Source organism: Drosophila sechellia, chromosome 3L (assembly GCF_004382195.2).
Source record: "Drosophila sechellia strain sech25 chromosome 3L, ASM438219v1, whole genome shotgun sequence".
Classification (NCBI taxonomy): Eukaryota; Metazoa; Arthropoda; class Insecta; order Diptera; family Drosophilidae; genus Drosophila; species Drosophila sechellia.
This window is the reverse complement of record NC_045951.1, coordinates 6,570,487-6,586,494: the sequence shown is the minus strand read 5'-3', so window position 1 is coordinate 6,586,494 and position 16,008 is coordinate 6,570,487. Positions and strand designations below refer to the sequence as shown.

Here is a 16,008-nt window from a genome sequence, read left to right as displayed (position 1 = left end):
TGGCATGGACTAGCTTGGCTTTGTTTGGATTTGTTTTGGTTTTTTCTGTATGACCTATTGAGGCTTTTCAAATGACTCCTGTTCGACCGACAGAATGCTTTTGGGGTATTCTACCACCATTCCGATTGACGCGCACGCGCCAATGGTTAACCCCGCTTTTTAGCCAAGCTACAAGAGCAACAAAAACATGGCCAATGCGACGTTCTAGCCTGTTGCCGCACTTGAACTTGGTCGACCAAGTTGAGTCGAGTCAGGCCCCGCGATTCTCGACCCACTCAGCTGGCTGGCTATCTGGTTAGCTGGCTGGTGAGAGGAAACCCCACGGCATCGGCATCTTGGCTTTAACCCAGCTCCAGCTGGGCAACTACGTCACAGTCGCGTCATGCGAAAACCAGTCATCGTCGTTTGGTGAAGCAAACAATCGTCGGCAATCGGCCGAAACGTTCGTTAACTTGACCGTCGGAATCGGATTCTGGGGGTATTTAAGCGGCGGCAACTCGACATGAAGCATGCATTGATTCGCTATCACTCGCCCTAAAGACTTGTGCCCAGCCTCAAGTAGTTTGCTGACTCTGTTCGTTGTAATACAATTGAGCTGACAAGGATAATACACATCACCACATCAGTTTCGAGTTCGCGAAAGGATCCAGCTAAAGTTCAACCGATCAACCATCTATATATCCCGCCGTGAATTCGAGAGTCGAGAGTTCTTGTCCAGCTCAATTCTAGACGCAAACAGTTCAGTACCAGGAGCGATTTTCTTGAAAAACAAAACCACCCAGTCAGATCGCAAATAAGCAGTGAAAGTGTCAACACATTTCGAGTGCTTATTGCAATTCAAACAAGAAAAGCGTAACCAAGCATATAAGCAAATAGTATTCTAGTGTTTTTGCCAACACTTTGCGTAAATTTTTGTTGTTCACCCCAAACGAAAACAACCCAAACACACAAAACAAAATGATGGCCGTTGCAGCAGCCCAAAAGAACCGCGAGATGTTCGCCATCAAGAAATCCTACAGTATTGAGGTGAGTCGAAAATCCAGCAAAACATACAATTTCCAAATCGAATTAAAAAAAAAAACAACCAAATTAGTGACTAGATTTGGTCTACGTGACTATCTAAAGGTTTTGTGTTTTCAAAAAAAACCAGTTAACCGGCCAGTAGTCGAGCCCATTTTTGTGATCCCGCATTTCTTTTTCGCCAATTCAATTTGGCCAAACGCAATCCTCGGTTGGCCATTAAGTCACACCTCTAAGAACAGGCGGCCCAAATCGAAAGGCCCAAATCGCCAACGGACACAACGGGTTGTGTGTTAAGTTATTATTTAACAAATAAGTGAAAGTGGCTGCCTTTTGGGCCCCATGCACTTAGCCTGGCCGAAACAGTCGCGCCTCATTGTTGTTGACTCGTCTCTGTTTATGTTTATGCTGCGTCCGAGCAAAACAAAAAATATGAAATCAATATAAATGATTCAATGAGTTGGGCATCTTTCATCAGCCAAAGCGGTGGCCCAAAACAACCGAAGAAAACAAACAAAAAAACGAGCTGACAGTGAAAACTGCAAGTGATGGAAACCTTTTTCCCCCCATCAAGAAAAAGAAAGAAAAAAAACCTTTAACGATCGCCAGTTGCATTTTTTCCCCGCCAGAATCGCATGGGGATTTTCGATTTCTCAGTCACATATCATTTATCTTCGCACCTGCCCGCTTCGCAGTGGTGACATCGCATTAAATTACCATTCGTGGCTTTGAATCACAATCAATTCCATGAATAGCCAGCTCTATTCAAAAGAAAAGATCTGAAGACGGCGCTTTCACACACCTCTTTATATAATATTTTTTGAAAATTGCGCAATACTCTGCTCAAAGTCACCACCCAAGCGTGGAGCCGAAGAAAGCCACCCTGGCTTGAAGGTCAAGGCAATCGTCTAATTTCCGCTCCGCATCCTGCCAGTGTCACTAACACGAACTTCAATCTCTTCGCTTTCGTTTCCAGAATGGCTATCCATCCCGCCGTCGCAGCCTGGTGGATGATGCCCGTTTCGAGACCCTGGTGGTCAAGCAGACCAAACAAACCGTCCTCGAGGAGGCCCGCAGCAAGGCAAATGGTAAGTGGATAGAGTCCAATAAGTGGGTCACTAAAATAGCTCCAAAGAGGGTTTTAATTTGGGATCAAAACGGAATATAGGGCTTTACCTGTTGATTAAAATCTTAAAAAGTTGCAATTTTTATTTCATTTTATTCGCTTTAACTTGGATTTGCGTTTATTACTTATTTCCACCCTTTATTTATTATTTGCCTTCGTTCTTATTTTTATGATTTTAAAGACGATTCTGTGGAGGATTGCATTGTGCAGGCTCAGGAGCACATTCCCTCCGAGCAAGATGTGGAGCTCCAGGACGAGCATGCCAATCTGGAGAACCTGCCCTTGGAGGAATATGTTCCAGGTTAATATCCTTTTCCATTTCGATTACCATGCCACTTTTCCCTCTTTCTGAGCCTATTATGTTTGATTTGATTTTGATTATGATTTTCATGGGCTTTATCTTTATTTTTATTTCATTCGCTTTTAGTTGAAGAGGATGTTGAGTTTGAGAGCGTTGAACAGGAGCAGTCGCAGGAGCAGGAGCCAGAAGGCAACCAACAGCCGACCAAGAACGGTGAGCAGGGGGTTCTAGAATCCAGCAGCCAACCATAAGTAGTACTTAACTTCTGAGGGGCTTTTGAAAAGCGTGCGACATTGATTTAAGTGCTTAATATGATAAAGTGCCAGGGCAGAGGAAAAGCACTCAGCCACACGGACAATTGTGTGTGGGCGCGCTCGCTCTTTCTCTCTCTCTCTGTGGAAATGTCGCATTTCCCTTTTTCATTTGTTACGCTCGACTTAATACAAGTATGAAATGCGTTTGCCTGGCAACCGTCTCACTGCCACTGCCACGTAGTTCGCTTATCGTTTACGTGACCCTAAGCCTGGGAAGATTGCATCCTTAACCATCATATAATCCCCGCTTCTTTTGGCCCTTTTGCAGATTACGGTCTCACCGAGGACGAAATTTTGCTGGCCAATGCCGCCTCCGAATCCTCGGAAGCCGAGGCTGCCATGCAGAGTGCCGCTTTGGTGGTCCGCCTCAAGGAGGGCATCTCCTCCTTGGGTCGCATCCTCAAGGCCATCGAGACCTTCCACGGCACCGTCCAGCATGTGGAGTCCCGCCAGTCGCGCATGGAGGGCGTGGACCACGATGTCCTCATCAAGTTGGACATGACCCGTGGCAATCTGCTGCAGCTGATCCGTTCCCTGAGGCAGTCGGGCTCCTTCAGCAGCATGAATCTGATGGCCGACAACAACCTGAATGTCAAGGCTCCGTGGTTCCCCAAGCACGCCTCCGAGTTGGACAACTGCAACCATCTGATGACCAAGTACGAGCCCGATCTGGACATGAACCACCCCGGATTCGCCGACAAGGTTTACCGCCAGCGTCGCAAGGAGATCGCCGAGATCGCCTTCGCCTACAAGTACGGAGACCCGATCCCATTCATCGACTACTCCGATGTGGAGGTCAAGACCTGGCGCTCGGTCTTCAAGACCGTGCAGGATCTGGCTCCCAAGCACGCCTGTGCCGAGTACCGGGCCGCCTTCCAGAAGCTCCAGGATGAGCAGATCTTCGTGGAGACCCGTCTGCCCCAGTTGCAGGAGATGTCCGACTTTCTGCGCAAGAACACCGGATTCTCTCTGCGTCCTGCCGCCGGTCTTTTGACTGCCCGGGATTTCCTCGCCTCCTTGGCCTTCCGCATCTTCCAGAGCACCCAGTATGTGCGCCATGTCAACTCACCATACCACACCCCCGAGCCGTAAGTATCTATCATCCTATTTTACTAGGGGTTAAAATCACTTCAAAAAGGGGAGAAAAAGGCTCTTTGTCCTAGCCTAATTGCATTTGCCTGCCTGCCTGCCGCCTGCCTCTGTGTGTGTGGGTGGCTGGGTTTCCTTTTCCGCTTTTCCCAAGCAACTTTTGTCGCCAGGAGCACAGGCAAATTGGCTACAGGAACTGCGGCAGGCCGTCCAGCTCATTTAACCAGGCTAATTGCCTTATGCCAGCACATTTTCCACACTTTTAACAAGCATTATTCTCTGCCATTACAGCGACTCCATTCACGAGCTGCTGGGTCACATGCCCCTGCTGGCCGATCCCAGCTTCGCCCAGTTCTCGCAGGAGATTGGACTGGCTTCGCTGGGTGCCTCCGACGAAGAAATCGAGAAGCTGTCCACGGTGAGTTGATTTTCTAATTGAGTTGCAACGTAACGACCTTAGACTCAAGTGCAGCTATGACGCAGCTGTTTTTTTTCGCAACCAAGATCATTGTTGTTTAGTCACTGTCAAAGTCGAACGGGAAAAGTGAACTTCAATGCCTGAATATTTTTTTCTTTTTGTTAATAATATTTTAAAGATAAAATTGAATGCATTTCAAACCACTTAATACGGATCTAAAATTTTAAATAATTTTTTAAGCTGAGAAAACCTTGATCTTAAAGGTCTTTCAACTTCCTGCCTTATTTGCACTTGCTTTTATTTTCCTTATTATTTACTCATTGGTTCCTTGTCATTCCATTTCTCCAGGTATACTGGTTCACTGTTGAGTTCGGTCTCTGCAAGGAACATGGTCAGATCAAGGCCTACGGTGCTGGACTCCTGAGCTCCTACGGTGAGCTGCTCCATGCCATCAGCGACAAGTGCGAGCACCGCGCCTTCGAGCCCGCCTCCACCGCCGTGCAGCCGTACCAGGATCAGGAGTACCAGCCCATCTACTATGTGGCCGAGAGCTTCGAGGATGCCAAGGACAAGTTCCGTCGCTGGGTGAGCACCATGTCGCGTCCGTTCGAGGTGCGTTTCAACCCGCACACCGAGCGCGTCGAGGTGCTGGACTCTGTGGACAAGCTGGAGACTTTGGTGCACCAGATGAACACGGAGATTTTGCATCTGACCAACGCCATCTCCAAGTTGCGACGCCCGTTCTAAGTGGATGGGGGAAGATATATGTATGATATATAGAAGCACCCAAAACACCGCCCAAAAACACACCAGCCACTCCCACCACCCAAACATACACATACAGGTGCAACGGTCTCATTTATACAAATTAATTTTAAATTGACATACCGCACAATCCCTCGTACACGTAATCCTTAAACCAAAATTAAGGCATCGCGCATTATTTTTATTTTTTGTTTATTGTTTTTTGTTTAATTTTTATTTAATTGTCATCAAAGTTGTAATTGTCGAATCGCGCACATGGTAAAAACACAAAAATCAAGCATATTTATTTGTTGATCACCCGATACACCACCCAACCTGCATATTTATCACCGCAACTATTATTGGACCAAAAAATCTTTAGACGTTTAAGTGATGTGAAAACAAAGCCAAGCCAAGCCAAGCAAAGCAAAGCGAATTAAGTGAAGTGAAAAGCTGGGAAAGCAAAGTTCAGATACATCCGCACTTAGTAGGCAAAGTACCACACAAAACCGATTGTATACTCAGACAAAAATTGTTTTTGTATTATTATTATCTTCATTTTGCCTCTCACAATATTTACCTAGACTATATAGACACGCGATATAGTATTCCCGGTATAGGAAGCTTCATTTAAAGAGAGTATTTCTAAACAAAAATGATATAGATACAACAATCGAGCAAGGAACAAATGGAAAACAAACAAAAAAACGGAAAAGATCAAAATGAAATGGAAAACAAAATATAATTTTCTTACATTGTACAATAACTGTAAACGACAATATTACTATTGTGTACTATTATTATTATTATCTATTATTATGCTTATGACTATTACGTATTGTATTGTAGGTATGTAGAGTTTAAACATTATTATTTTATTTAAGTTTTGTGTATTAATAAAATTAAAAATGCAATTGAAAAATAATTACTCTTTGGTTTCTTCATTTGATTATCTTCTTTGGCAATTCGAAACTCTAAAGTCTGAATCTGTTTAGGGAACATTTTATGACAACAAAGTCAAATATTTATTTAAAATTAATGCATAGAAACGAAGAATATGATGAATATATTTATGGGCGAGAAGAAGTGAATCTCATGTGAACAATCGAGCTATATAGAAAGTAATTCACAAATTTGATGAAATTATATAAAATATTCAAAAACCTTGGACCAATACATATATATTAATTAAGTAATTAAAATCAAAATATTTCAAAGTAAACAAAGTAAGCATTGGGATCAAGAATATTACATATTTAAAGTTAACGTAGCATGGAATTTTATTGTTATTGTTCGATGTAGTTGCAATTGGATCGAAAGCCAACCAAGTGTTAACATTTCTGCAAGCAATTAGCCAAACTAATTACTAATTATATTCGCAAATAAATCTATATATATATAATCAAGTTAAAGCGCAGTTGGTCCCCAAGCCAGGCTTCGTTGGTTCTGAAAAATCCAATTAAAGTATATGCATGAATGGAGCACAAAACGTGCAGATATCGTAAATATATATATATATTCTCTATATGTACATTTAATCGCTATTATATGAATAAAGTTGAAATCGTTTAAACTTGAAAACGAACTAAAATTCTGGGAGGGGCTGGGGCAGTTCAAAAAAGCCCACAGCAATTTACAATGGTTTCTTATTTTTTGCTTATTATTTGCACACCTTGACTTGCCAGAGATCCTTAAGTCATGATTAACAATTGGAAAGGGGCCTGCGATGGAAATATTTTATTCTATTCTCAACCTGTGCCAATTTATTTTAATTAGCAGGCTCCACTAATTAGTATTAATTGCACACGAACATGCTGTAATTACAGCAGTGGAGCTTTCCTACCCAAAGTATTTTTCATCTGCCCAATGTTCGGTGATCAAGATGTTGATTTATATTTATCAAGCATGTATTTTAATATTTTTTTTTACCGATTATCAAAAGCGACAGCTGTTTTAGAAACATGACCTACCTCAGCATATTAATTGTGGTAAGGAAAAAAAATCTGATAAATAAATAACACCTGAGCGGATTTATCATATGCCAATTATAATACGTGAACGAGTACGGGTTTATTGTGATATAATAATTGGCTGTGTGAATTGAAACTGAATGTGCTAATAGTCTCGAGTAGCAACAGCGATCGGATGTAGGCGATATGGAGTGGTCTCGTGGGAACGCCCACGTTGTCGTCCAATTATAATGATATTAATATCAAATCAGAACGATAAGGGACAGATGTATCGAATCTAAAATGCCCTCGCAGGTGTGCCGATCATCAAAAGGGTTGTTGCTGGGCATAAAAGCCAGGGGTTTTCCAATAACTGAATTGCTTAAGGTAGTAATACCTATAATCTTTCGCAGGTGTGCTCAAAAGAATGTCAGCTTATAAGTCTGAAGAATTTCTTTAATTCTTATTTCGAGTTAGAAGAATCGTTTGTATTAATTATTTGCTACATATGGGAATTGCTGAATCTCAATGCTTCTCAATTCATTTCACACTTGGCTTAAGCTAATTTATAAAGCAAGTCTTGGGAATTCTCATGGGCTAATTTCATGGAGTTTATGTGGGATATATGGGCTAATATATAATTTAAATGACAATGAATAAATACGGCAAAAGGTGCTCGAAATTGAAGGTCACTTTACTAGTTTATAAGAACACAATTTGGTTATGGTTTTACGAATTAAGCTTGAGTTAAGATTTTATGTACCAACATTCCCATAAGCTGGGCGTGTTCAACAATTAACTTTCAGTTTATTAGGTTAAGTGAGTAAAATTGATTAGAACCTTAAAAAATAGCATGTATTGCCAAATGAACGGCTGCTTCGATATACCCATTTAGCACTTGGTATTAAATAGTTAATGACAATTGCTGATATATCTCCATTATGGCATTACATGATAATATAAATATGAATTGGCGGTGAAGTTCAGCTGGAGCTAAGGCTGGGCATTTATCAACTTAGTTAGCCACAATCGGTTAATTGTCCGACTGATTTGGGTCAGGTTTAAAAGGCTGGCTCTGGCTAAATACTGAGCGTACATTCAGTTTGGTGTGGGCAAACATTTGCACTTGATTCGATTGCCAAGTTGGAGCTGGTGGGACTGTTTAGTATATGTATGTATGCATGCCCAGTGGCATAAGGTTCTTATGGTGCTATCGTGTTATGGTCTTCTGTCAAGGCCACTGAGCAAATGGGTTAGGGTTGCAGGAAACGCGAGGCTGGCACGGGTTTGTTGAACCGACAACGGCGAGCTAATTGCCGGAAGCCCAATGCACTTTGCAATTAAACACTTTTCATTAATTGTTTAGGTTTTTGTTTTTACACTGCCCCAACTGGCAAAAAGAAAATAAAATTTAAAACAAGAATAAAGGCAGTGGCTTTGGCAGCAGTAGTCGGCCGAGCTCCAAGCGAAACACGTCTCATTTACAGCCGCCGCCAACATTTCGAATTTGGCTAATTAAAAGCGCATAAAAACCACGACGAAAAAACCCGAAATATACAAAAGCCAAGGTTAGCTGGAGTTTGGCTTTGACAGTAGAAGTAACCAAAGGAATTAACTAGAACATGTCTACGGCTCTTATTGCTATTACCAGTATTTTGGTATTTGGTTTTGGTCTATGATATTTGGCTTTGGCCAACTTCGAATATCAAAGTCAATGACTTACAGCTGGCATGGCCAAATTCTGCATTTGGCTTTGGCATTCTGGCCGCCATTTCGTGCCAATTATTTGCAGTCGAAACGCGAGTCTTGAACTTTTCAGAGATACTAAATCTAGTCGCATACTTAGCTGCTACCTCGATTTTATACTATATAAATATATATATGTATATATGTACCTGCTGGAGGTGTGAATATCTGCAGCCAAACCGTTAGCCACTTCACTACCAACTGCACGGGGCTTTGGCCCGAGGCGCACCTGTTGGCCGGTTCTAATTTAAATGATCGAGCATTTATTATCGCAATAGGTCTCGGGCTAATTAGAGTATGAACAGGTTTCCATCCCGCCAATTTCGAGGGGATGTGGTGGCTCCAGGGGTTGGGCTGTGGAGTGGGTCGTAGAACCCCTCATTTGCATTTGGATGCTGGAACAGCTGGTCTTATGAATATTGAGGAACGTGAGAGATGGATCCATAAATTACTCATATATTAATAGATAACATATTTGTAGTGTTACATACATTTTCCCAGGCTGGGAATTATTATAATACAGGCAGGATCCCAACATACTGATCTTCTATTTATAGGTTTTTAGGTGGTGATTCATCTAACTAATCCTTATAATTAAGACTGATAAATCTTATCGGCTATTCCTGTTTTATTGCATTCTTTTTGTAAATAGGCACTACTAAACTACATTCCACTATTTTTCTCTGGGCCATGCTAAGTAGTGTCACGCGGTCCATAATTATAAACTATTACAGCACCAATTGGCTAGACAATTACATCCACGTTGGCCAGCTGCGCGCGATCACTAAATAGTTCAGACCACTCCGGAATACGGAATACGACACCTGGCCCAGATAAGTACTGCCGCCGGTAGCTAAGGGCCCAGATACCAAGACCACTTTCGATCATAAATTAAAGTTAGAATTTTAAATGCAAAGCTAATTAAGCAAAACTGCAAACGGCCAAAGGCAGAGATATTAAGTTTTAGAGGTAAGTGGAGAAAACCTGTGAGATTTCATGCCAGAAGCCGTCAATGTTGTTAAATAATTGCAAGAAAATCGTGCATAAAATTTCCCATTAGCAGTTGCCAAGCAGCAGCCACCCTGTCTGGCTTGTGAGCCAGGTGGACGACGGGGCGTATGAGCGATAATGGGTGCACACACTAGACATTGGCACGCGATTGAATCGATGGATCGACTTGGCTTGGGCCTGATTCTGCGCATCAGTGCTCCCATTGACGGGTCGGTCAATATTATGGTTTTAGCTGGTCAAACAAAGCGGGTAACAGTCCGATACGCAGAAAGAGAGCTGACGCAATGTCAACAATTGGACAAAGTGTTTGTCATCGCCGATCACCGTCCCATCTTCGAGAGCGTGAGCTGGAGCTGCATGTATAGAGTCTGGAGCCGAAAGTCTTAAGTGGGCTTACACGCTTCACTGGGCCACTTGTTGGCTCTGGCTAATTAAAAGTCGTGCACACGCGCTCTCAAAGCGGAAGTTTGCCTAGAGTTGGGGAAGAATCCAAAGGTTGGCAGTGGGTTAGGGTATTCACCTGTTAAGTGATTGAATACACTGTATGCATATTTGGCAATAAAATGCTAACAGCTGTAAGTTTTTTCTTTTATTAATATTGAATGCAAATATTCAGAATGCCTAATCGATTGACAATGGGGATGAAACATATTAACTTGGTGCTAATAGATACGCCCCCTCGAGCATTTAATACAAAGTTTATGATCAGTTTCGTCCTTGAAGCATAAAATCACTATATGTATGTGAAATGATCTCTCCCATCATTAAGCACAAGGAACTAAACGTCCTTTTGTTCTTCCTTAAGTTATAAAACTGGCTTAAAAAAAATAATATTCGCCAAAACTGAAAATCAGGGCCACTTTTGTAATTTACAATTATTTTACAACTCGATTTTACCAAAAGTCTACAAGTGGCGCCACCAATTTAATTTAAAAGCTGCTAAAAAAGCTTTCGTGTTGCTGAAGTCTCTCGTAAGCTGAAAGTTGCGAAACTCATTTCCATGTTTGAAAAAAAGTAAATAATAATAACAATGTTAGAAATATAGATTTTAATTTTATATGTATCTATAAGATACGCATGACATATTTTTCTGTAATTACTAAGTATTTTATATCTCATTACAATGATAGGATAAAGAAAAACTCGAATTGTTCCGTTTGATTTATAGAAAAATTTACATTTATTTACATAAAAATCCCATCACCGCTATCAGTCTTTTGGCAAATTGCTGTCGCTCTTCCCTCGGCTGTAGGGTCGTGCTCCGCCGAGCATCCTTTCCAGCAGACTCTGCTTGGACTTGCGCTTAGAGGCCAGCACCTCCTTGCACAGCTCGTTGAAGACCTCGGCCACCTGGTCGACGTGGTCGGCGGCGGAGACCTCGCTGAACTTGCACTCAAAGTCCTTGGCCAGGATTTCGCCCTCGTCGCGGCTCACCTGGCGCAGGTGCACCATGTCCACTTTATTGGCACAAAGTTGGACGGGTGTATCGGACTGAAGATCGGATTTGGCACGGCGTATATAGTTGAAACTCTTGCGATCTGTTATCGAGTAGACCAGCAGTAGGCCATCGGCCCACTGAACGAGCTCAGCTGCATTGGGGTATTCGTCTTCAGCCTGGAAATATGCGAAATTAATCTATAATCTATATTATTTGTATTAGATTCTCATAACCCACCTTGGGACATGTGTCTAGTATTTCAAAGAGCACCGGCTCGCCATCCACCATAGCCTCGTGCTTGTAGCGATTCTCAGTCTGATGATCGTACTCCCCGATGTAACGCTTTGTCAAGAAACGCACAATTAGGGCTGCAATCAAATTAAATAACCAAAATCATTTACGTAACATGAATTTAATTTATTGTCGTCTGCGCTATCAGCGGGATCAGGTGTAAACCAGGGTAACGCCCTCAAAAACCCAACAACCCTCATTTCGGATATGGGTCAGGACTTAAGCGAGCGTGAAGTATGAGTAGTTCCATAGTCCTGCCAAAATGAATTGCAAGGACCAATGCAGAAGAAACTTCCACCGGGGCAGGTGGATATTGTGGAAAGTGTGTCTTGTGGGGTTAATAAACCCGATTCGGCTGCCCGGCAACAAAACGCTGAGCCCTAAAGTTGCGTGTCTCGGGCCAACAAACGTCGTCCTTCGTAGGCCTCGTGTCCTGGCGAGGGGGTGAAACCCGACCTGGCCTGCTACCTGGTCATTTCCTATGCAAGTCCTTTGAACTCCCGGCTAAGCAAAGTGAGACAACAACAATAGTAACACTGGGAACTGAAACCTCAGGCGCCACTTCAAGCGAGGATGACAACTTCTAGGAAGCAGTGAAGCTTCAAGTTGTGCGAATTTTACTTTATAAGATCCATTTCCCTAGGTAAACAAGCAAATTTGTTATATTTTTTTACTATCCAGCTAATGAATTTTGGTGGTTTATGAGGCTACGCATTTTGATATTTGACAATGGACTAATTAAAATTTATTCATTTATATTTTTATTATAATTGTAGTGAATACCAACTGTATTTAAGGCTTTTTGCGCTCGCGTGTGTGCGTTTTTTGTGTGGCTAGTGGTTGCCTTGGTTGCCTCGCGACTTTTTAATGACATTTTCATCATTTATTTTCCCAACACCGCATACATACGACCAGTGCTTTTCCCTCAAAATTTATGTTATCCGAATTTTCTTTTATACTTTCCGCGAGGTCAACGTTTAAATTCTTCGACGCGCGACGCCGGAATGGCAATGGGGATGGCGCTTCTCCGCCCGCTGGGCACTGATCTCGTCTAGGCCCATATGTCTATATGGCCAAGTGCGTGTGTGCACGGTGAATTTTTCCGGCGAGCGGTGGGCGGTGGGCGTGGAGGTGGATGTGGGCGATTTAATTGCTCCACCGCATCCACAGACATAGACACACAGTTGAATTAAATATTTTCCCGGTCTGTGGTCGCTGATGGTGGCGGAGTGACAATAAAATATGTGGCAATAAATTTATTAAACATATATGCATTTGCCATTATAAGTTGCTTTTGGGATAGGAATTCCATTTGTTTTAGGGTGTTTTGTTTTTGTGGGCCAGAAGAGTGTATACATTCCTACCATTTAGTTAGTTTTAAGTTATACTCCCTACTAGTATTATAATTATAATATCTTTATAATATCTTTTTCAATGTGTCTACTTCAATTAAATATTTTACAATCTATTACTTCTTTCTCTTCTAAAATGAGAAGGCGTAGCTTATTTTCTGTCACAAAAGCCACACCCAGTCGTATACTGCCTGCCATTCCATTTATTTTCTTGGTTTTTCATTCACATATTTATTAGTGGCACATATTTTCTAGTCATATTTCATATGGCTCCACTGTCCACGATCTTCGGTCGGTCCCGGCAGTTTTTCTTTTCTATTTACACCCAAAATTAGTTGTGACCGGGACATATTGTGCGCAGGTGTAAGCCAAAGTTGACATCTCATGACTGGGGGCCTCACACAATTTCGGGATTTCTACATTGGTTTTAAATTCACACAAGAGTTAATTCGTTCAATGGTCAAATTTTAGATTACTTTTCAAAAGGGAAAAGGTCAAGTGAAGCTGTAGCTTTATTCCTTAAAATTTTGGGGTAGCAGGAAAGTATTTTCAGCTTACACTGATCAGCGATCAAGAAATACTATAAATCTGGAGTAATATGTGACACTGGGAACATATATAACGCTGGGGTAAACTTAACTTGACAGAGGCGGGAATAAATTTCCCGGCCAAAGCCACCATCATCATTAGTATGGTTCTATGGATGGGGGTTTCCAACAAAGTGTTACAAATTAAATATATTTCGGGGATGCCCGGAATACGTGATGGCTGACAGGGAACATCAATTTATGCTAAGTCGTTCGCATCGAAGAAATATGCAACGTCTCAGCTGACAATGATCTGTGATCTCGTGAGCAGCTAACTATATATATGAGATGAACCCGTGCACTCAAAGAAATATTTTTAAAATGTTATAAAAAAGTTCTTGAACTACCAATAAATATTTCAACAAATGTTATATGAATAATAAGTTGATTGCTTAAACTTGAGTGTTTCTCTAATTGGGATTGAAAGAATATACTTCCACTAATATTTTCTTCAGTGCAGTATGCGATGTGCTCATGGGTCGTCGTAAATTAGAGCATGGCCTGGTCTTTTGGCCAGAGACGCTTGTCAAATTAAACGGTGGAAAGCGATTAAGGCGGCAGGCAATGCCAAAGTGCCAGCAGCCGCCACACTCACACACACACAGACACGCAGAGGCACAGATACTCCCAGTTGCAAGAGTGTGTTGGTGTGTGTATTGGGGGGATATCTGCAATCGTATATGTATGCTGCCACTTTATAAACAAAACAAACAAAAGTCTAAATATACACGAATCGGCGATTGCTCAACTAATTTGCTGTTGTTGCTCGGCATCCATGCTACAATGCTGCCCAAGTATCTATTGGATACGTCTGCTATTGCTCGGATTGTTTTCGAGTTGTTATTGCGGAGGCACTTGGCATCGCGGTATTTCGAATCTTACCGCTTTTGCCAACACTGGGCGCTCCGATCACGGCGATTTTCAACTCCGTCAATGTGGACTTCTTGCGCCGAATTCCACGCGTGGTCATCTTATCGCAATCCCTGAGTTCTCCAAGCTCCTTGATTTAGTTAGATAGATTTGTTTTTGTAACTTAAATTTTTGTTTTCACGGCAGGTGTATATCCGTTGGCGTGGGTTTTCTCCGTTTCAATTATCCGACTGTTATTGTTGTTTCATTTCAATGTCAAAACAAGCGCAAGAAATGCGTTTAAAATTACAGCCGCACACCGAATTAGGCATCCGTGAGATACGTTCATTTGTTTGATTTTTTGTTTTGGGTGAAATTTGGAAAATTAATGAGTTTTTTGCTGCCGCTGGCTGCAGGTTATATTCGAAATATTTTTTCGGATTTTTGACTTATGCTTTTGGGCATTATTATTGTGGATACTGATACAGAAATCGCGCACTGCACTTTCGACGCGCACCGAGAACTCATTTATTTATTTAAACCATCAATTTTGCGTATATCTCAGTCCGCCACGATTCGATCTGATTTGGAGTATGTCTTTTCCACCTTTTCTCTCTGACTGATCTCTGCTTATTTTCCTTTTCTTTTGTTGGGGTTGTATCTCTTGGATTTTAGCCCGCCCGCATCCGTGCGATTTGCGCGGCCAACTGATTTCTACTGAAAAGAAAGAGCGGCGGAATCTGTGCTACGCCGGAGTGTAAGTGTAGATCGGGGATCTTCCGATCGACCCGATGTCTATAGCTTTTCGCGAGTGTGCGAGCGAGCATCAACCAAAAATAGACAGTACGAGGAGCGGATCGGAGCAATTCCAATTCCCCATTCCGATCCCCAATTCCCAGACACGCGCCCTGCAAAGGGTTAAAGTTAAAAGTTGCTCACTCGGCCAATAGGCTAATCGGTGGCATCGAAAATAGCCCCTTCGATGTGCCACATCCGATCGCTATATCTTCGGCTATTTAGGATCGTTTCGAGGGAGCCAACCGCCATCATCATCATCGTTCTTGTGGGCCAAGACAAATGCAACTGCGAGCGGCGGACGGCAAATGTCGCCTTAAATTAAATTTAATTGACACTCTGGGGCTGGACGAAGCAGCTGTGGGGTGACAACTGTTTCTGGATGTGTGGTTATCCTACTTCTATTATCGAAAAGCCCCTTAAATTGCAGCTGTTATGACGGGCGGTTAAAGTTTGTTTGGTTATTCAAAGTAATTGCACCTGGCGTAGGAATTAATTATTAAGCGTTTGGGGGAGGTTAGTTCAGACAAGTAAGGATTATGAATATACACAGGTACATATTACTTTTCAACTTTTCAATAATAATATTGATTAAATTAGAAAGTAAGAAACCCAAGTTCTCAACAGAGGTTCCTTTTGGGAAAATATAACTATCAAATAACTATCAGACAGTAAAAGTCAATTAAAATCCACCAAATGCAAACATAAACATAATATTATTATTTATTTAGCGTTGCCGCCCCATGTTGACAACGAATTAAGGACCTTTTAGTTATGCATATTAGGTCAATATTTTCTAGTTCATTAAGGAAATGGCCTGTAGCCATGTCCCATATGCATATCAGCCAGACTAAAACACCCTCAGCAACAATGCACGTGTGTCTATCCGCATTGTGCCACCGAGGATTTCCCATTGCGGGGGTGTTTCCGTGCGAATGTGAGCAGCCCTAAGGGTTGAAAATTCCAGACGGCCGAAAA

The 16,008-nt window shown here is 42.1% G+C and overlaps 2 protein-coding genes across 2 annotated transcripts; one reads left to right on the top strand and one right to left on the bottom strand.

Annotated features, from left to right (window-relative positions):
- The first annotated feature begins 510 nt into the window (after window positions 1–510).
- Window positions 511–5,751, top strand: LOC6611046 (tyrosine 3-monooxygenase). The gene is made up of 7 exons (XM_002035567.2): window positions 511–1,026; window positions 1,997–2,108; window positions 2,328–2,447; window positions 2,574–2,660; window positions 3,030–3,849; window positions 4,142–4,268; window positions 4,617–5,751. The coding sequence occupies exons 1-7, from the start codon at window positions 958–960 to the stop codon at window positions 5,013–5,015; spliced, it is 1,734 nt and encodes a 577-aa protein (XP_002035603.2). The 5' UTR covers window positions 511–957; the 3' UTR covers window positions 5,016–5,751.
- A 5,118-nt stretch (window positions 5,752–10,869) lies between these two features.
- On the bottom strand, window positions 10,870–14,944 carry LOC6611044 (ras-related and estrogen-regulated growth inhibitor). Its single transcript, XM_032719211.1, has 3 exons — window positions 14,269–14,944; window positions 11,394–11,524; window positions 10,870–11,332 (listed from the first exon to the last, which is right to left on the bottom strand). Exons 1-3 carry the CDS (start codon window positions 14,354–14,356, stop codon window positions 10,928–10,930), a joined length of 624 nt encoding a protein of 207 aa, XP_032575102.1. The 5' UTR covers window positions 14,357–14,944; the 3' UTR covers window positions 10,870–10,927.
- Window positions 14,945–16,008: the final 1,064 nt, after the last annotated feature.